Raw genomic sequence first — 21447 nt, 5'->3', positions numbered from 1 at the left:
ATACACCAACGGAACTAACCAAAGATGGTGAGCTCATCTTTTGGACTCAGTTAATCAGCCCTCCTCCCAGTGAGGGCTTTCCTGACTATCTCATCCTGGGAGGGTCAGGGGATAAGGTGACTATCCCTTGTGTGGACTTCAGCCAGAGCACCAGTGCATTTCATTTCAGTCATGTGCTCATAGGTACGTTTTCCTCTGCTAGACTGCATGTGCTTTGAATTACTTACCTTTCACCGGCTGGCCCCTTGCCTTCTCTCGTACTCAGTATAGAAGTGTTGAAGAATAGAACAGTGGTAAAGGGGCAATAGCACAGGGATTAAGAATGTAGACTCTGGACTCAATGCATCTGGGTTCAAATCCTAGCTTCTGCCACTTACCAACTGGGAGGCTTCAGACAAGTTACTTGACTTCTCTGTGGGCCTCAAGTTCCTTATTCATAAAATGAGGAACAAAAGTGCCAATTTCACGAATATGGCAATGAAAATATTTTCTTCCCATAGGTTCTTAAAATAATGCTTTCTTTATTTTGTTTTATTTTATTTTATTTTACTTTTTTTGAGACAGAGTCTTGCCCTGTTGCCCAGGCGATCTTGGCTCACTGCAACCTCCACCTCCCAGGTTCAAGCAATTCTCCTGCCTCAGCTTCCCGAGTAGCTGGTACTACAGGTTTGTGCCACCACACCTGGCTAATTTTTGTATTTTTAGTAGAGATGGGGTTTCACCATGTTGGCCAGGCTGGTCTTGAACTTCTGACCTCAGGGTATCCACCCGCTGCGGCCTCCCAAAGTACTGGAATTACAGGCGTGAGCCTCCACACCTGGCCAAATGCCTTCAATTTTATGTGTACTTCATTTCACATAGATATGCCCCGACAGTGACTGGATCATAATAGATATTTATCGTGTTTATTGAATTAAATTGAAAACTTTAATGTAAATTGATAATCGGGGTAAAGAAAAGCATGTTTATTTATTTATTTTTGTAGCTGGGACTATAAGCGCATGCCACCATGCTGGACTAAATGCATATTTAAATGGACAGGGAGAACTATAGTCAGTTCTTTTGTATAAGCATACTTTACTTTTTTCAATATCATATTTATTCTATTAGATGTGGTAAATGTGATGTATATTTGAAAATAGAGGCCGGGCGCGGTGGCTCAAGCCTGTAATCCCAGCACTTTGGGAGGCCAAGACGGGCGGATCACGAGGTCAGGAGATCGAGACCATCCTGGCTAACACGGTGAAACCCCGTCTCTACTAAAAAATACAAAAAACTAGCCGGGCGAGGTGGCGGGCGCCTGTAGTCCCAGCTACTCGGGAGGCTGAGGCAGGAGAATGGCGTAAACCCAGGAGGCGGAGCTTGCAGTGAGCTGAGATCCGGCCACTGCACTCCAGCCTGGGCGGCAGAGCGAGACTCCGTCTCAAAAAAAAAAAAAAAAAAAAAAGAAAAGAAAATAGATTTCGGGGTATGTGTGGTTGGGGAATTCATGTGGAGGTCAGAGTGGAAGCAGGTGTGAGAGGGTCCAGCAGAAGAAAACATGGCTGCCAAAGTGTTTGAGTCCATCGGCAAGTTTGGCCTGGCCTTAGCTGTTGCAGGAGGCGTGGTGAACTCTGCTTTATATAATGTGGATGCTGGGCACAGAGCTGTCATCTTTGATGGGTTCCATGGAGTACAGGACATTGTGGAAGGGGAAGGGACTCACTTTCTCCTCCCATGGGTACGAAAACCAATTATCTTTGACTGCCGTTCTCGACCACTTAATGTGTCAGTCATCACTGGTAGCAAAGATTTACAGAATGTCAACATCACACTGCGCATCCTCTTCTGGCCCATTGTTAGCCAGCTTCCTCACATCTTCACCAGCATAGGAGAGGACTATGATGAGCGTGTGCTTCTGTCCATCACAACCAACATCCTCAAGTCAGCGGTGGCTTGCTTTGATGCTGGAGAACTAATCACCCAGAGAGAGCTGGTCTCCAGGTAGGTGAGCGATGACCTTACGGAACGAGCAGCCACCTTTGGGCTCATCCTGGACGACGTGTCCTTGACACATCTGACCTTCGGGAAAGAGTTCACAGAAGCGGTGGAAGCCAAACAGGTGGCTCAGCAGGAAGTAGAGAGGGCCAGATTTGCGATGGAAAAGGATGAGCAGCAGAAAAAGGTGGCCATCATCTCTGCTGAGGGCGACTCCAAGGCAGCTGAGCTGATTGCCAACTCACTAGCCATCGCAGGGAATGGTCTGATCGAGCAGGAAGCTGCCGAGGACATCGCGGGCCAGCTCTCACACTCTTGGAACATCACCTATCTGCCGAGGGGCAGTCCGTTCTCCTCCAGCTGCCCCAGTGAGGGCCCACACTGCCTCCACCTCTGCAGGTTGACCGGCCACAGCCCCGATGACTCTTAACACCGCCTCCCTTCTGCCCCACCCCAGAAATCACTGTGGAATTTCATGATTGGCTAAAAGTGAAGGAAATAAAGGTAAAATCACTTCAGATCTCAAAAAAAAAAAAAAAAAAAGAAAGAAAATAGATTTTAGAAAACAACTACTTTAAGAAAAAAAATCTTCAGTGGTTACAGTTTGAGGACTCATCAGTTTGAAGTGAAAATTCTCTCTAAGTAGATACTACTCTCCTTTTTCAGTTTTGTAGTCTCCTAAATTTACTTTCTCTGCTGACCTTTTAAAAGCTCCCTCTGGGCCTTAACTAGAGCAATAAAAAACCAGTTTGGCCAAGACTTTTAGAAATGTTACCCTTGGGCGGCTCTCTGAACCTGCCTAATAAAATACAAAAAAATGTTACTCTTCCTCAATTAATCTACATTGGGCAACAATAGGGGGTGGAGTGAAATATTCTCAACTGTCAACTAATAACAAACTTAAATGTCACATGTAACAGTTATTAGAAGTGAGTTATGGATTCCTCATAAGTGGGGTTTAAATGATGATATAAAATCATCTAGTTAGTTTTTCTTTCTTTCTTTTTCTTTGAGATGAGTCTCACTCTGTCATCCAGGCTGGATACAGTGGCGTGATTTTGGCTCACTGCAACCTCCACTTCTCTGATTCAAGCAATTACCCCGTCTCAGCCTCCCAAATAGCTGGGATTACAGGCACACACCACCACGTCCAGCTATTTTTTTTTTTTTTTTTTTTGTATTTTTAGTAGAGACAGGGTTTCACCATGTTGGCCAGACTGGTCTTGAACTCCTGACCTCAGACAGTCTGCCCACCTCAGCCTCCCAAAGTGCTGGGATTATAGGCATGAGCCAACTTTCTAATAAATAATTAGAAAAGGAAAAAGTTTTTCCTTTTCTAATTATTTATCTTTAGCTATTCAGAGAAAAACTTTTGTGGCAGCAACACAATTACATTCATTTAGTAATTGAGAGTCAAACATTGTGTGCTAGGCTAAAGGGAATACCAAGAACTTTAAGAACTGGTCCTTTCCTCAAAGGAACTTAGGCCATGTATCTGTAAAATCAGTGTGCTTTTCATTGCCATTCTTGAAAATTACTTGAATAAATCCCACGTTTAAAAATGATTTAAAAATTATTCTCATCTGACATTGTGTGTTTAAGAGTAGAATAAAGCCCCTTTGCAACGGGGAGAACGGAAGCTGCAACAGACTTTGTTGGTGGCCACTGGGCCTTTGTGAGTTCTTGGCATTTGGAAGCCTATTTTCTTTATTTCAGGTTAAAATTCTCCTGCTTGTCAATAGAGAAGGCTTAATTTTTCTTTCTAAAGTCTCAGAGTCTCACTCTGTTGCCCAGGCTGGAGTACAGTGGCACCATCTTGGCTCATTGCAGTTTCTGCCTTCTGGGTTTAAGCGGTTCTCCTGTCTCAGCCACTAAGTAGCTGAGTTAACAGGTGCTCACCACCACGCCCAGCTAATTTTTGTATTTGTATTTGTATTTTTTAATTTATTTTAAGACAGAGTCTCACTCTGTTGCCCAGACTGGAGTGCAATGGCACAATCTCCACTCACTGCAACCTCTGCCTCCCGGGTTCAAGCAATTCTCCTTTCTCAGCCTCCTGAGTAGCTAGGATTATAGGCAGCCACCACCACGCCCAGCTAATTTTTGTATTTTTAGTAGAGAGAAGGTTTTGCCATGTTGGCCATGCTTGCCTTGAACTATTGACCTCAGGTGATCCACCGGCCTTGGTCTCCCAAAGTGCTGGGATTACAGAAGTGATCTACCGCACCCGGCCAGCGTATTTTTAGTAAAGATGGGGTTTCACCATCTTGGCCAGGCTGGTCTCAAACTCCTAACCTCAAGTGATCCACCTGCCTCGGCCTCCCAGAGTGCTAGTATTACAGGTACGAGCCACCACCTGGCCTCATAAATATAGTTCTTTACGAAAGACAACACCACTGGCCAATCATCAGAAGGGCAAGCACTTTAGGTCTGTATTTCAGCAAGAGATTTACACTCCATAGATCCTTTCACTCTCATTCAATCAGAACTTTTTGTAGGCATTTATGAGATGGCTATTTGGGGTGACAGATATAATCTATGGCCATAGAACTGGGAAATGTACAAAACACTGACTCGAATCATGTAAGCTACAGACAAATGAATAAATCATTCATTTAGTCATTCTTTAATTAATTAATGTATTCGTTCTACTATTATGGACTGAGCACTGTTTTAAGTACTGAAGAATCCATGCTAAATAAGGATGAATAGAGTCCCTACCTGTGGGTTATAGTATTGTGGGAGAGACTGACATTAATTGAATAACCCAAACCAGTGTAATGAATACAGTGAATACAGTGGTGACACATGGTGAAGGTGAGGTCCTTGGAGTTATGCTACAGCATTTGCTAGAGGAAGCATGAAGGGCAAAAGGGAAACTGAAAAAGATGGTGTGGCTGAGTCTCACAGAAGGAGAGGACCATGGTACCTGGTACCACTGAAGGATGGGCAGAGACAGGCATTCAAGGGCTTGGAGGCAGAGTTGAGGAAGGACATCAAGCAGTGCTTTCTTGTGATCAGATTTATGAGAAATGATGGTAGCTTGAATAGCATGGCTGTAGTCAAGGAAGAAAGGAAGGGAGTTTGATGAGATATTGAGGAGATGGAATGAATAGAGCTTGATGATTGAATAGATCTTAGAGATGAGGGAGAAATAAGGTCAGACATGATTCTCAGGTTTGTGGTTTGAGAAAATGGAAGAACACTCGTGGCATACACTGAGATAGGAAGTACTAGATGAGAACCAGGATTGGGAATAAAAACTATCCCTTGGTTTTAATAGATATGCTGAGTTCAGACATGTTGATATGGAAATTCAGCACTATTCAATAGAGCTTTCTGTGAGGATGGAGGTGTTCTGTACCTACACTGCTGAGTATTTTAGCCATTACTCACATGTGGCTATTTATATTTAACCTAAAATAAAAGATTTAGTTTCTCAGTGGCACTAGCCACATTTCAAGTGCCCAACAGCTATATGTGGCTAGTGATTTTTGCATTTGACAGTGCAGTTCTAGAGCCTAGAGAAGCAGCCTAGGTTGAAAATATAAAAAATTAGCCAGGCATGGTGGCTTATACCTATAATCTCAGCACTTTGAGAGGTCAAGCCAGGAGAATTGCTTGAGGCCAGGAGTTTGAGACCAGCTTGGACAACACAGTGAGATCCTGCAGCTATAAAAAAATATGAAGATAGTCTGGGCGCAGTGGCTCATGCCTGTAATCCCAGCACTTTGGGAGGCTGAGGAGGGCAGATCACCTGAGGTCGGGAGTTCGAGACCAGCCTGACCAGCATGGAGAAACTCCGTCTCTGCTAAAAATACAAAATTAGTCTGGCATAGTGGCGCATGCTTGTAATCCCTGCTACTAGAGAGGCTGAGGCAAGAGAATGGCTTGAACCCGGGAGGCGGAGGTTGCAGTGAGCTGAGATCTTGCCATTGCACTCCAGCCTGGACAATAAGAGTGAAACTCTGTCTAAAAAAATAAATAAATACATAAACATTAAAAAATTAAAAAGTTAAAAATTAGCCATACATGATGGTACGCACCTGTAGTTCCAGACTCCGGAGGCTGAGGTAGGAGTCTTGCTTGATTCCAGGAGTTTGGGGCTGCAGTGAACTATGACAGCACCACTGCACTCCAGCCCAGGAACAGAGCAAGACTCCATCTCTGAAAAAAAAAAAAAAGAGAGAGAGATGTGTGTAGATGAGGTTTAAGACTGTGAAGACAACTTTCTAAGGAAGAGGGGAAGGTAGTCAGTGAAAAGAGGAAATGGCTAGGACTGAGACTACAGGACCTTCAACCCGTGAAGGCTGGTGAAGAAAAATGAGCCTTCAAAGGATACCAAGAAGTAATGAGGGAGGTAGGAGAAGAACAGTAAGAGCTTTGTCATATAAGTCAAGAGAAAAGGATGTTTTGAAAGGGAGGAATGAGCAACAGCTAAGTGGTTCTAGAAGGTTGAGGAAGACGAGACTGAAGGTGTTCATTGGATCAGTGAAACAGAGGCCATTGGTGACTTTGGCAAGAGCTGTTTCAGAGGAGGGATGAGGCTGAAATGTAGACTAGATGAGTGAGGAGGGGGTGAGGTAATGGAGAGATACTGACAATAGAAGAAAAGAAATCATGAGCTCCTTGTTCCATGGGCTACCAATAAAACAGGGAATTACTTTAGCCAAATCAAGCTAGAGTCATATATCATAGATATATGTCTTCAAAGCACTGCATTTATCCTACAATGTTACCAATTTTGAATCCTTTGTCATGAATATGAGGAGACATACGTCTGCTGGGCTTTATTCCTACTCCAACTACCTTGGAGGGTGAGTATGAAATAGACCATGTGAGGGCCTAGAGGCCATGTTGAAGTACTCTTTATCCTAACAACAATAAAAAGCAACTGAAGGCTTTTCTTTTTTAAAAGCCATTTTATTATCTAAAATGTAGAGCATATAGAAGAAGAGAGAAAAATGTAACTCATCACTCCCGGGTACTATTCATCACCTGACCCCAACACCTTTCAGCCTTTAGTTCTGGCCCATCCATACCCCATCTACTTACACGAAAAGTTTTAACCATGGGAGTGACATGATTACACTTGTGTTAAAAAGACCATTCTTGCTGTTGGGTAGAGCAAAAGTCAGAACATTTCCAGATAGTAAATATTTTAGGCTTTGCTGGCCGTACAGACTCTGTTGTAACTACTTAACTCTTGTTGTAGCTTGAAAGCTGCACTAGATAATATGTGAATAAATAAGTGTGACAGTGTTCCAATAAAACCTTATTTATGGACACTGAAATTTGAATTTCATATAGTTTTTGCATATCACAAAATATTCTTCGTTTTGTTTTGATTTTCCCCCTCACAATTTAAAAATGTAAAAATGAATTTTGCTCATAGGCAATACAAAAACAGGTGGAGGGCCAAATTTGGGCTCTAGTTTGCTAAGCCCTAAGGTATAGAATGAATTGCAGCAGGCAAGAGAAGTTGTAGGAAGACTTGCCCAAGGCTATTGAAGGAATCAGGACAAAAATCTCACTATTCCCGTACCTAGTAAAGAGAAAAGACAGCATGGTAAGCATTTATTAGGTACTATACCATTGAGTATCTATTATGCCCTAGGCACAATGTTAGGTCTGAAGATATACAAATAAATGAATAAGAAATAGTTTTTGCAATTGCAGCTAGTTAGGGAGACAGATATGCTTTTTTCTGTCATGTTGTAAATACCACAACATGGTACTATGGAATATACATGAAATATTGATTAATTCTGTGTGAGAAACATCAAACATGGCCTTAAGAGTGACATTTAGCCAGTGTAGTGGCTCATGCCTGTAAGTCCAACACTTTAGGAGGCTGAGGCAGGAGGATTGCTTGAGGCCAGGAGTTCTAGACCAGCCTGGGCAACACAGTGAGACACCGTCTCTACAAAACATTTAAAAATTAGCCAGGCATGGTGATGCATGCTTGTAATTCCAGCTACTTGGGAGGCTGAGGTGGGAGGATGGCTTGAGCTCAGCAGTTTGAGGTTACAGCGAGCTATAATCATGCCACTGCACTCCAACTTCAGTAACAGTATAAGACCTTGTTTCTTAAAAAAAAAAAAAAAAAAGAGACATTTAGGCATTTAGGTAGGAACTTGAAAGATGAATAGAAGTTTACCATATAGGGTAAGGTGGACGGAGGGAAAGGTTTTTAAGGCAGAAGGAAAAGTATAAATGGATGCAAAGAGGCTTGATACACAAGCTTCTGCCCCATCTTTCTTTCAGATTACTGCTAACTTGAGGGGAATGTAGGAGGTAACTGAATAAATCTGTACAGGTTAAGGAATCTGTAAAAATGGAGTATCTCTGGTTTCAAGAGAGAGGATAATTGGTGGAATATTAAATGATCCTACATGACCTGGGCACTGGCTACATCTTCCACCTCTCTTACCATTCCCCTCCTTGTTCACTCTGCCCTGGGCACACCGGCCTTTTTGCCATGTCTTTGAGATGCCAAGCACAAGGCTACCTCAAGCTCTTTGTCCTTGCTGTTCCCCCTGCCTAGAGTCCGATTCCCTCCCTCTCCTCATTCCGCAGAGGCCTTCTCTGGCCAGCCTATCTAAAATAGATGCGATTCTCTTAGGTTTACCTAGTTGCTTTTTTTTTTTTTTTTTTTTTTTTTTCCGTAGCATTTATTATTACCTTATTCATGTGTTTGTTGTCTAGCTCCTCCCAACTAGAATGTAAGCTCCATGAAGGCAAGTCTCTTCTCTGTTACCTCTAGAGTCTAGAACAGTGCCTGGCAAAATACAGCCACATGAGTATTAGTAAAATAGATCAACAAAAGGAGTGGGGAGAGGGTAGAGAAGAACCCAGATGAGTTGGTATTGCAGGAGTGCAAGCTCAATAGTTTCTGTTTCGTTGGCTGAGTAAGATGGGACTTCATCTTCTGAGAGAAGACTGGGACTCAAAGTTTTGAACATCTGTGGAAGATGAGAAAGAGTAACACAGGGAGAAAGTTGAGAACTTAAACATTTGAACTCAAGCCAAACAGATAATTAATTGTACTGTGCCAAGGGGAGGGGGGTGAGAACCAAAAGAGAAGATAGCTCCTCCCCACTCAGAATGTGGTAATTTGACTTATCTTTCTTGGAGTTGAATAGAGAATTATAGGGTGGGGAAAACCAAACAGAAGCTCTTGAAAGAATAAGCAGGTGAGGGTGGGAGTGGAGAGAAAGTGAAACTTGGTAGAAAACAACCCATCTGAGAGCCATGTTTGAGTGGTACAGAATCTGAGAGAATGAAACCGAAGCACAGACAAGGGTTCTTTGGTTTCACGCTTCTGTGATTAAAAAAAAAAGGAAAGTCCTCAATATACCTGCTGTTTGGCAGCTGGGAATTTTCAATTGGCTAGAAGTGAGTTTCAGGACATATTGCCAACTGCCGTCCCTTTTCTCCTCCCTTCCCTTGGGCAGGGCATTTGTGTAAACAGACAGCAAAGAAATAGAACTGGACTGTCTTATTCCAATTTTTCTCTCCTTGCTTCCATTTCTATTGTAATTATTTTATTAAGAAGCCAGGGCTGCCAACGCTCATACTAAATATAATTTACTATTGTGTACAACCAGTTTTAGGGTGGTAATGAGACACGGTTTTTTGGTGAGAACTGGAAGGTTAGTGACCAATATCCAGAATTCTTTTTCTAGATGACTGTGGATCATAATATCTTCGGCTGTTTTGGGGGCTTCTTTGTCTGCCAAAAAAATAAAAAAAAAACCCAGTGGAATATGAAGTAGGTTTTTTTGGTGTAAAATAGTCCCTTTATGAACTGCAGGTTACCAAAAAGAATTGTTGCTTCCCAGAACTACCATTCAACCCAGTAATCCCATTATTGAGTGCATACCCAGAGGAATACAAATCATTCTACCATAAAGACAGATGCATGTGTCTTTATGTGTTCATTGCAGCACTATTCACAATAGCAAAGATGTTGAGTCAACCCAAACGTCCATCAATGACAGATTGGATAAAGAAAATGTGCTACATATACACCATGGAATACTATGCAGCCATAAAAAATATCAAGATCATGTCTTTTGTGGGAACATGAATGGAGCTGGAGGCTATTATCCTTAGCAAGCTAATGTAGGAACAGAAAACCAAATACTGCATGTTCTGACTTAGAAGAGGGAGTTAATAGATGAGAACTCATGAATGCAAAGAAGGGAACAACAGACATTAGGGCCTACTTGAGGGTGGAGGGTGAGAGGAAGGAGTGGAGCAGAAAAGATAACTATTGGGTACTGGGCTTACTATTTGGGTGATGAAATAATCTGTACAACAAATCCCTGTGATACGAGTTTGCCTATGCAACAAACCTTCACATGTACCCCCAAACCTAAAAGTTAAAAAAAAAAAATTATTGCTTCCCACATATGTGCTAAATTTCAGTATTAGGGTATCTTTTATTATTAAGATTCTGGAAGTTAACATGTTCCCAAATGATCTCCTCTTTTCTGTAACTTGGTCCACTCATGGTCTTCTCCATTTTGGTTTGTGGCAACTTCCATCCTTTGGGACAAAAACTTAGGGCTTCTTTCTCTCATATTTCACATCTGTCAGGAAATTCTATGGGTTTGGACTTGAAAATATATTCAAAACCTGACCACTATTTGCCATAGCCGCTGTTACTGCCCTTGCGCAAGCCACTTACACCTTTTGCTTGGCTTATTACAAGAGTTTCTTATGGTTTTCTGCTGACTTTCAGTTTTCCACAGCAGCTAGAGTGATCCTCTTAAAATATGTCAGCTCACAGCACTCTTCTGTTCAAAACCTTTCCATAACTCCCCATTTCACTCAGAGCAAAGGTAAAGTCCTTAGAATAGCCTACAAGGCCCTTCTTGTCTGGCCCTTCATATCACTCCATCTCATCTCCTACTATTCTCCCCTCATCGTCTGCTCCAGCTATCTTAGCCTCCTTGATGGTCCCAGAATTTGCCAGGCAGGCTCCCACATTAGGCCTTAGCGCTGGCTGTTCCCTCTGCCTGGAAATCTTCCTTCATTTTCGTGGAGGTCACACCCTCGTTTGCTTCAAGACTGTGCTCACACACTGCCTTTTCAGTGAGGCTTACCTTGACTACCCTATTTAAAGTTGCACCTGTACACCTCATCCCCTTCCCTTCCCTTATTCTATTTTGTTCACAATAACTACACTTGTCTTTTAAACTTTTTGTTCATTAATGTATCCCTAGGACTTAGAAGAATATCTATCATGTGGTAGGTATTTAATAAATATTTACTGAATGAGGGATGAATTTATTTTGCTTAACTCAGTATAACCCTCTTAAGAAAAACAAGACTATAAACCAGATTTTTTGAGAACGTTAAATTCTTTCTTTTTTTTTTTTCAGGTGGAGTTTCGCTCTTCTTGCCCAGGCTGAAGTGCAGTGGGGCGATCTCCACTCACCACAACTTCCGTCTCCCGGGTTCAAGCGATTCTCCTGCCTCAGCCTCCCGAGTGGCTGGGATTACAGGCATGTGCCACCACGCCCAGCTAATTTTTATATTTTCAGTAGAGACGGGGGTTTCACCACGTTGACCAGGCTGTTCTCGAACTCCTGACCTCAGGTGATTCGCCCGCCTCGGCCTCCTAAGGTGCTGGGGTTACAGGCGTGAGCCACTGCGCCCGGCCGAGAACGTTAAATTCTAATTGAATTAACCGCAATTTAGTATTGCCACATACAGTAGCTGAGATGGTGCAACAGGGAGTTCGATGGAGATTCTGGTTAGGGACATGGTGGGCTAAGAAAGACTTGTCTGTTCTTGAAACTAGATAAACCCAGGGGATTTACTCCCCTTCAGGTTCTAGAATCATTTATAAAGGCAGAGAAAAGTGATTCTGAGTGAACTTGCACTGACAACTTACTAGAACGAGGCTTCCTGGAGTTAGGGTTCCCGGAGTATGTGTCTCCCTGGAAGGTGGAAGAAGAGCCTGAACCTGCTCTGCTACTCTTTGGAAGAGAGCCCTGCCATTTCCCTAGGCCTTGGCCTCCTTCCCTGGAAAAGGATGGTATCCACCGACTCCCCGTATGGGAGGCTGCTTGCAGGGTGTTCCCAGCACCTCCCAGGGAAGCTCCTCAGAATGCTGCCTGCCACATTTTTACGCTTTTTTAAAAAAATTATTTTTATTGTGGTAAAACATACACAACATAAAAGTTATCCCTTTATCCAGTTTGCGGCGTACATTTGTTAACCTCACAGCAAGTAACACATGAGTTTTAAATTAGAATTTGGACAACGGCAAATGAAATGAAAGGCGAACAATCCGAGAGCCGGGTCACAGAGGAGCTCTGGGAACGCGCCGCGGGCTGAAACCACACGGGGAATTCCATTTTGTCCGAACAGGGTCGGCCCTGGCCACCTCCAGGGAGTCGAGTCGTTTCCGCGGCGCGGCCCGGGCCTCCCCCGGGGTCCGCCCGCCTCTCTCCGCCTGGCCCAGCGACGCGGCCGCGGGAGGACTTTGTCCACTCGCCCAACCTCGGGCGCCCAGTTCTGAAGGCAAAGGGTCCCCTGCCTTGCACAACTCGGAGCCGCCGAGGAGGTGACGGCGGTAGCTCTGGGGCGGCTCGGTGCCATTCACTAGCATTCTGTTTTCCTAAGGCACCGCCTTCCAATTGCCCCGGCTCCGCTAGGAGGCGCGCGCTCCAGCCGCTCCGCCGCGCGGCCCCGACCGCACTTAAGTACGAGGCGAAGAAAGAAAAGGCTGCCGGCAGCCGCAGCTCCCTGTCCGCGCCGCCGGGCCCGCGCAGGCGCGCGCGGCTCCTGTTCTCGCGGGCGCCCCACCCCCAGGCCGCCAGGCGCGCCGCGGGCGGGGTCGGCGCGGGGGGCGGAGCCGGCGCGGGCTCGGCTGGGGCCCGGCCCGGGATTAGTTGGTTTCGGAGCGGAGGAGGGACCCTCGACCGTCGCGAGCGTCAAAGAGACAAAGCACGTCAGGGGGCCCGGCCGGCGGGGGGGTCGGCCCGAGGCTCGGTGGTGCCCCAGCCCGCGCGGAGGGCCCTGCGGACCCGCGCGCCACCGCCGCCTCGCAACAGGTCCGGGCGGCCTCGCTCTCCGCTCCCCTCCCCCGCATCCGCGACCCCCGGGGCGCCTCAGCTCGGCCGGGGCCGCCGTCTGGCCACCCGCTTCCATGCGGTTCGGGTCCAAGATGATGCCGGTAAGGGGGCGAGCGGCCGGGGCGTCGGGCCCGGAAGTGTGCGGGGTCGCGTGCCGGGGGCTGGTCCGCGCCCTCGGGCGCGTCGGGGAAGGAGCCCGGGGCTCGCGCGGAGGGGCCGGGGCTTTCCGAGCTTCGAGCGGGTTTCTGGAGGGGGAGGCTCCATCCTCAGGGTTCTGCGTCCACAGCCGGCCTGGGGGCGCGGCGAGACCCTGACCGCGAGGCGGGTTCCCCCAGCTGCTTCCGAGTCAGGCGTGCCGCCCGCGAGCCCAGCAGCCACTCAAACTTTTCGTCTTTCACTGGGTCTTGACTTTTTTGCAGTTCTTGAAGGTCAAGAATACGGGAACTGGGGACCTTGTTCTTTGCTGGGTCTTTTTTTTTTCTTTTAACTTTTTACTGGAGTGAAACATACGTTACTGGAACGGGTACTTTGCTTTGTTTTTAATCGAATTTCGATCTTGATATCCGCAGTAGCAGCTAAGTCACCCTTACCTCTTTGTGGAAACTGGTTGTGGTAAATGACGTCTCGGAAGTTTTAGATTGCAGGAAAGCGTACGTGCCTGGCTCCCTTTATTTCCCACAGCTTGTTTAGGAAAACCTCCGGAGAGGATTAGTGTGTTCTTTAGGAGCTCTGCAGGCTTTTGACACGGCCACCAGGCCACAGGTGAACAGCACGTTTGAGACGTTTCTGAAATGTCTCTTGTCATTTAGCGATCGCGGAATGGAGGTTTGCGGTGGGTTGCGGTGGCTTCTGCAGACTTCAGTAGCGAGTTTCTTTGTGGAAGTTGTACTTGCACCTCTCCCACTGAAGTGGGGACTCCATTTGTTTAGACAAAGAAACAAAAAGCTTTTACTTTTATAAAGTCTGTGGAATGGAGTGATGACAAAGTTTGCAGTCACGCATACAGAGTATATAATATGCTGTCCCCTGGACCCCTACTTGTGTCATGGAGGGCGTCCTGAACTCTCATTGGGCCGACTTAACAATTCACTAGATTAGTAATTGGGTTTAGATGGTTTGGGATATTTTGTCCTGCCAGGATAAAAGGAATTTGAAAGTAGCATTATGCATCTTAGTTTAATGCCTGGTTATGAAGTCAGGTTTGTGATGTGAATACCCAATATTGAAATAATGGACCATAGATAAGGGTGATGGATTTTGCTGTTAAGATTTTTATTTCCTGGATTTACATCTCTTTGTGTTGAAATAACTTGTACGGATTGTCTGTGAATTTTTTCTAATAATAGGAGCAAGAGAAACACGTATCAGTTGTTGCTGTATGGTTTCTTCCTTGTTTTTTGTCAAGGTATCCTTTGGAGATACCCTACCAAGGTATCCGTTGTGTAGCCGAATTCATAAAACGTTATGTGGCTCTGGAGACTACGTTCAATTTAGCAATATGGTTCTTCTGATTGCCTTTCTGATGTCAGAATAGAATCCTAACACGGACTCAGTGTGGTGTGATGGCACGTACATCAGCTTTGAAGTCAGACTAACACTTCAGTATTGCTCAGCTACTACCTTTAGTGACTGTAGCCAGTTAAAAAAATTTTGTCCCTCAGTTTCATCATCTGTAAAATGGGGATAATAGTACTCAGCTCTTAGGGTGGTTTGAGGATCTAGCTTCCAATAGGTGGTAGATAAAAGCCTTTGAATTTCCAATGTTGGTTAAACTGGAGATTCTCAGATTTGTGATATATAAAAATATGAAATAATTTTTCATTTAGTAGACTCATGTTATATGTGTCTTTATACTGTAATATTTTGGATATTTGAAAATAAAACTTTTATTAAGTATATTTCTCATCTTTGGCTTTTAATATGCTTGGATTTTTATTCCAACATGAATGTAATTTTGTTACATTACTTTGAAAAATTCTAACCAACTTACCAGGAAAAGCACATTTAATGTAAAAAAATGGGTAGTCTCAGAATGTAGACAGTTGGCCTTGATGTACCTTTATTGTGGTAAAATATACATGAAATAAAATTTACCATTTTAACTATATTTAAATGTACAGTTCTGTGGCATTAGGTACATTCCTTGATTTGCTTTTAAAGGCATTCTGAAGATAATGGTTTACTATTTAGACTGCATTTATTAAAAATGTGCAAATAGGCCAGGTGCGGTGGTTCATGCCTGTAATCTCAGCACTTTGGGAGGCCGAGGCGGGCGGATCACGAGGTCAAGAGATTGAGATCCTCCTGGCTGGCATGGTGAAACCTCGTCTCTACTAAAAATACAAAAATTAGCTGGGCGTGGTGGCATGCGCCTGTAGCCCCAGCTACTGGAGAGGCTGAGGCAGGAGAATTGCTTGAACCCTGGAGGTGGGGTTGCAGTGAGCCGAGATGGTAACTAAGAGAGACTCCATCTCAAAAAAAAAAAAAAAGAAGTACAAATAAATTGTGTTCATGTGTTTTTTCACCAAATGGTACAGGATCAAGTGGTTTTCTTTTATGTGGGACATGAAGCGATAATTGGATCCAAAACCAAAAGTGGAAGATGTATTTTAGAAGGCTAACTAAGAATAAATAGCAAGCTCTGCAAATCACCGTAGAGGTAATGATAGGGTACTGCAGAAATGGGAGTGATAATTACTCTCATTTTCAGATACCTGCCATTGTTGGTATCTCTAGTTCTGTGATATTTCCACAACTTGCTGAGGAGGAACTGGTTATACTTTCATACTTGACATCTTCTTTTTCCTGATGAAAGAAGAGATTATTTGCACTTTGAGAGTTTGGCTTTTTAGTGATCCATTCGTTGTACTTGATTATCAAATAAAGGGAGGCAGTTATCGCAAGCAAAAATTCTTAGTCATTTGAAAATTACATTAGATATCTTTTATTCATTACTTTGATTTCGTGAAGTGTTATGCTCAGAACAAAAATGTGTTCTTAAGAAAGAGCTTGGCTAACTCTAAAAGCTACTCTGCTCTTTTCAGCTAATAGTTTCATAAAAATTTTTGGTTGTACCTACTGTTGAAATGATAAATTAAAAAAAATTATTTACAAAACTACACAGTATTTGGTAGTGCCACCTGGAAAACCAGAAGGCTTGAATTTGCCTGTCACTTGGTAGTTGGAGATGCTGTATATTTGGCCTGAGTGTCCAGCTGTAATGGAAATGCTCTGTATCTGTGCTGTCCAGTATGGCAGTCACCAGCCACATGTGGCTACTGCACTTCAAATATGGCCAAGGGAACTGAAGAACTGAACTTGAGTTAATTTTAATTATATTTAAATAGCCACATGCCTGGTGGTTACTATATGACAATGCAGTCAAACCGACATCATCATATAGCCTTTATACAGATATTTTAAAGAAAATAACAGCTGGGCCAGGCGCGATGGCTATGCCTGTAATCCCAGAACTTTGGGAGGCTGAGGGGGTGGATCATGAGGTCAGGAGTTCGAGACCAACCTCAACATAGTGAAACCCTGTCTCTACTAAAAATACAAAAATTAGCGGGTGTGGTAGCGTGCGCCTGTAATCCCAGCTACTCAGGAGGCTGAGGCAGGAAAATCGCTTGAACCCTTGAGGCAGAGGTTGTAGTGAGCTGAGATGGCACCATTACACTCCAGCCTGGGGGACAGAGCGAGACTGTCTCAGAAAAAAAAAAAAAAGAAAGAAAATAATAGCTTATTTTAAAAAGCTCAGTTGAAGTGATCATAGTTTAATTTCTAAGTTTATGGCATTTTATCTTTCATTGCTGCATGGGCATAATTATTTCATGATGCTGCAAAATAAAATTTGAGCTTCTAATTTTGAGGGTCTAGGAAAAAAATGGGATGTTACAGTATCTCCTTTAGCAGTTTGACCAGCTGATCAGTAGAATTTGTATATTTCTGAGCATAACTGCAAAGTGTGCAGCTCCACAGACCAGTAGCTTAACTTTTGCTTAAATACTTGTATTATTATTTACAAAGGTCTGGTTTTATTTGCACAGATTTGCACAAAACAACTGAAATTGTGTTTTGAAACTGAAAATCTTTCAAGTTATGTATTTGGAACATTATATTTGTATGATTTCAAGTTATGTATTTAAAACATTTTATTTGTATGATTATATCATATTTTGAAAGAATTCTTTTTGCTTGAGTAATAGTGTAGAAAATTAGCTTAGATCAGGCTTTATTCCAGAATAAAGTTTAGATTAGGTCGCTAAAGAGAGGTTCCTATCTTTATAGAATTACAGTTACCAAAGGCTGTTAAACAAATAATCTATTTTTAGAAATGTGCAAAATATTTCACATTTCTTTTTTTTTTTTTTTTTTTGAGACAGAGTCTTACCACTCTGTAGCCCAGGCTGGAGTGCAGTAGCATGATCTCAGCTTACTGCAGCCTCCGCCTCCCAGGTTCAAGCAATTCTATGCCTCACCCTCCCAAGTAGCTGGCATTACAGGTTACGCTCAGCTAATTTTTGTATTTTTTAGTAGAGATGGGGTTTTACCATATTGTCCAGGCTGGTCTTGAACTCCTGACCCTGGTGATCCACTAGCCTCGGCCTCCCAAAGTGCTGGGATTACAGGCATGAGCCACCGCGCCCGGTAGTGTCTCACATTTCATGTGCATTAGTTTTGTTGCCTTGTGACTTCAGCTCTTAAAAGCTGAAAGATGTTTGAAAATTTCTGTATTTTTACCTGTTCCAGAGAAATCAGATTTAGACTTTTTTAAAGAAATTTACACAAGCATACACCTGCTTATATTTAACAATTAAGGAGAATGTATTTATCTGGAAGACACATGGAGGGTCATTTATTCACATACACTGCTTCTAGGAAGAACTGTGTTCCCTCTGTCTTTATCCCCACCGCCCCAGCAGACAAGAAAACAAAACTTTCTTTTCTGGAGCTTTTAAGAATACTGTAGACCTTTATCTCTTTTGGTGATCTTCCATAGTGTGTGGCACTCTTAAAAAGTCTTTCTAAAGCTAAGTTAACACTGATTATTCTTGAAGCTTGTGTTATCTAGCCTCTCCTTAGCTTAAATAGGATAACTGCATACCAGTATGTGCTCTCACCAGCATCTCCACAAGGATCTCACAGAATAAGAAGAATAGCAATTAAGAATTTAGGAATCCAGAGTGTTCTTTTCAGCTCATGCCACTTAAGCCACACATTATTTAAATACTTGTTTTTTGATGGTGTGCTAGTTACTGAACAGAACATTCTCTTTAATCAGATGTAACTGAAAAAAGAAAACATAGATGATGTGACTATGTATGAAATGTATAGTTATATTGAAGTGGTAGGTGAGACATTAAATTCTATGTCTTATTGGGTCATTCGGGGATCCTTTAGGAGCATTAAGTTTTAAGTAGTCAGTGATTTCTTGAAACACTTTGCATACCATCTTATCAAAATAAATGTCTTATCAAAGAAATGCAACTTTTAAACATTATTAGATAATAGGCAGGAAAAGTAGTTTTACAGATTTAGAAACTTTTTTCTACATAAAATATACTCAAAACCAAATTATTTGTTTGGATAATCGAACCAGATTTTTGATGAATATGTTCATTTGGCCAGTAAGTACTGAACTTTCACTTTTTTGTTTGTTTGTTTAGACAGAGTCTTGCTCTGTCACCCAGGCTGGAGTGCAGTGGCATGGCATCATCTCAGCTCACTGCAACCTCTGCCTCCTGGGCTCAAGTGATTCTCTAGCAGCAGCCTCCCGAGTAGCTGGGATTACAGGAGTGCACCACCACACCCAGCTACATTTTTTTTTTCTATTTTTAGTAGAGACGAGGTTTCACCATGTTGGCCAGGCTGGTCTCGAACTCCTGACCTCAGGTCATCTGCCTCCCAAAGTGCTGGGATTATAGGCGTGAGCGACTGCACTTGGCCAAACTTTGACTTTTGAAGTGCATACTTCAGTTGTTTTTCTGGATACAGGTTTATAACTTAATACTACTTTATTTAAATTTCAAACATATCAACCCAAAATCCCTTAAGGCCCAAGCATAGAAAAGTAGTAGAAAACCATGATGAATAAACTATTATAGATTACCAGTAAACTACTTGTGGTAACAAAAAATGATTAAGGCAATTTACTGTTCTTCCACAGGGAGTGAACAATTTATATGTAAAAGCAAGGAGAGTGGAAGCTTCACTCTAACTTCTCTCCTGGAGATGAAGAGGAGCCCCCTTTCTGTGCCTCACACTGTGCCTGGTGATTTAGGTTGGTCATCCTGTCTAATCCGCTTACTACACTCTGAAGTTGATCTTCCCACTCTCATTCAACAGATGAGGAATTTGAAGCTCAAAGGGTTTAAGTAATTTGTTTCTGGTCACTAGTAGAAATGAGATTTGAACTGCCTGCCCGCAAACACGTGCTCTGTTCAAGATGGCAAATGCTTGGGTCAGAATATTTTTATATGTTTGACAGGACAAACAGTGGTAATGATGTTCTTTTGGCTAATTGTAACTTCAACAATTGCTTTTCAAAGCATAACCCTACTGTAGTTTTAAAGTAGAAAAGGAAAAATGGGAAAAAAAAGATGGAGACATCTTCCCTTACTTAAATCCATACTGGATGAGAAGATTGGTAAATAGTTTTCTTATGGACTTGTTAAATGATGTGGAGGTGCTTACCTCCCCTGGGCAAAGGAAACATCTCAATAGCTGTTTCTTCCCACCTCTATCTAATAATATTACCATAGAGATCTCAGATCTTCCACATCTGCAGGGAAAGAGAAGGGGTTTGGTAATTAGCTTTTGTATAAGGGGTGTTAAATAGTCTTTCTTGAGATGATATCTGTAAATGTGGTTTGAAGGTGATAATGTATTAGGTTGGTGCAAAAGTAATTTCGGTTCTTACCATTACCTTTAATGACAAAACCACAATTACTTTTGTACCATCCTAATAGGAAAGGAGCAGAGTAGGATAGGCATGTTGGGAGAAGTGGAGGACAGGGACACATACAATGTCTGCTGTGAGATGACCAGTGTCATTCAGCCGTTTCCAGTTACTTGAATGGTGCAGCAATGACTTTGACGTGTCCAGATGGGAGTGGAGTGTCTCCACTTGCAGCTTCAGGACTGTCCATGTAGTAGGGAGCAGCAATTCAGTGTAGTCAGATATCTTTGTTGGAAATAGATTAGGAGCTGATTTTGAATGAAATCACATTAAATCTTTGCTTTTCATTCTCCCTCTTTAACCATTTGGTTGTTTTTGGATGGCCTTTTGGGGATAACATCTGCTCAAAAGATATTTAGTTACTATATTCTGTATTCCAGGCACTATTGTAAATGCTATGGAGACAGGAAAGGAAGTTTTCAGGGAGCTTTACCTTTCTTCCATAGTGCTTAATGGGGGATTTGGATGGGAGAGAGAGAAAATAAACAAAAAAGAAAAACATGAGAGTTAAATGGGATTTAAGAAAGGTAACGTGACTGCAATGGCTACTTTAGATTGGATGGTCAGGAAGTGACCTTTTAGCTGAGACCTGAATGACAAGAAGGAGCTGCTCCTGTGAAGATTTGCAGGTGAAGCATTTCAAGTGGGCATGATTCCCAGGCACTGGTGCAGAGGCCCCGAGGAAGCACTAGGGGCTGGGGCGAGGGACGGGGGAAGAGGGGGGTGGCAGGGGCAGGGCAGGTCTTCATGGGCAGAGGGCAGAGTGACTAGAGCTGAGGAAAAGACCTGTCAGCATATAGGTTTTTGTGGGCCAGAGGGAAGGGTGGAGGTGGCATGGGAAGGGACGTGGGAGCCACAGAAGAGGTTTAGTTAGCAAAAGCGACAACCTGATTGATTAGGAAAGCTCACTCTGTTGGTGTGTGGACAGTGGATCTTAGAGGTGCCAGAGTGTAAGACTTGGGCAAGGTGGGAAGAGTAGGAAAGTCTACAGAAAGCTGCCAAAAATAAATTAAAGGGTTTTAATTTTATTTATTTTTTATTTTTTACTACACCTAAGGCCCAGCTGACAGTAAGAATTGGTTGTGAAGGCACTCAAGAGTTTGTCACTTCCTCTGATAAATTGTTTTATTGACCCTCAGACGCCCCAGGGGTGAGAGGAGAAACTGTAGCACTTACCCAGGGTTGGAAGTAAGACAAGACAGGAATCGTGGAAGATCACTCCTGTATCCACAAGCTCCTTCCTGTGGGACTAAAGAGAAACCATACTTTTTATATTACCAGAGAGCTCTGGAGAGCTCTGACAGCTGCACAGAGCAGTTTAAATTTAGGCTTGAGAGAAAGCCTTCTGTCACCATGTTTCTTTAAAACTCAGTAGTGTGTATCAGGTTTCTCAAGGAAGCCATAGTCTGTCCTGAA

General features: G+C 43.1%; 1 protein-coding gene and 1 pseudogene across 3 annotated transcripts in view; both read left to right on the top strand.

Moving 5' to 3' along the window:
• Positions 1–1485: 1485 nt before the first annotated feature.
• LOC104677281 lies at positions 1486–2349 on the top strand (annotated as a pseudogene).
• Positions 2350–12859: 10510 nt separating this feature from the next.
• TP53BP2 (tumor protein p53 binding protein 2) overlaps positions 12860–21447 on the top strand; it is a 66788-nt gene continuing 58200 nt past the window's right edge. For 2 of the 3 annotated variants that reach the window (XM_030936251.1, XM_030936250.1), the window contains exon 1: positions 12860–13171. Coding sequence is in view for 1 of the 3 variants with exons in the window: in XM_030936250.1 (XP_030792110.1) it covers positions 13145–13171 (27 nt within the window). In the remaining 2 variants the exon portion in view is untranslated. Of the gene's footprint in view, positions 13172–19239; positions 19354–21447 lie in introns of all 3 variants that reach the window. The other variant, XM_010382263.2, reaches the window with a different exon arrangement.

The sequence above is a fragment of the Rhinopithecus roxellana genome, chromosome 8 (genome assembly GCF_007565055.1).
Source record: "Rhinopithecus roxellana isolate Shanxi Qingling chromosome 8, ASM756505v1, whole genome shotgun sequence".
Classification (NCBI taxonomy): Eukaryota; Metazoa; Chordata; class Mammalia; order Primates; family Cercopithecidae; genus Rhinopithecus; species Rhinopithecus roxellana.
The sequence above is the reverse complement of the archived record's forward strand: the minus strand, read 5'-3'. Positions and strand labels throughout refer to the sequence as shown.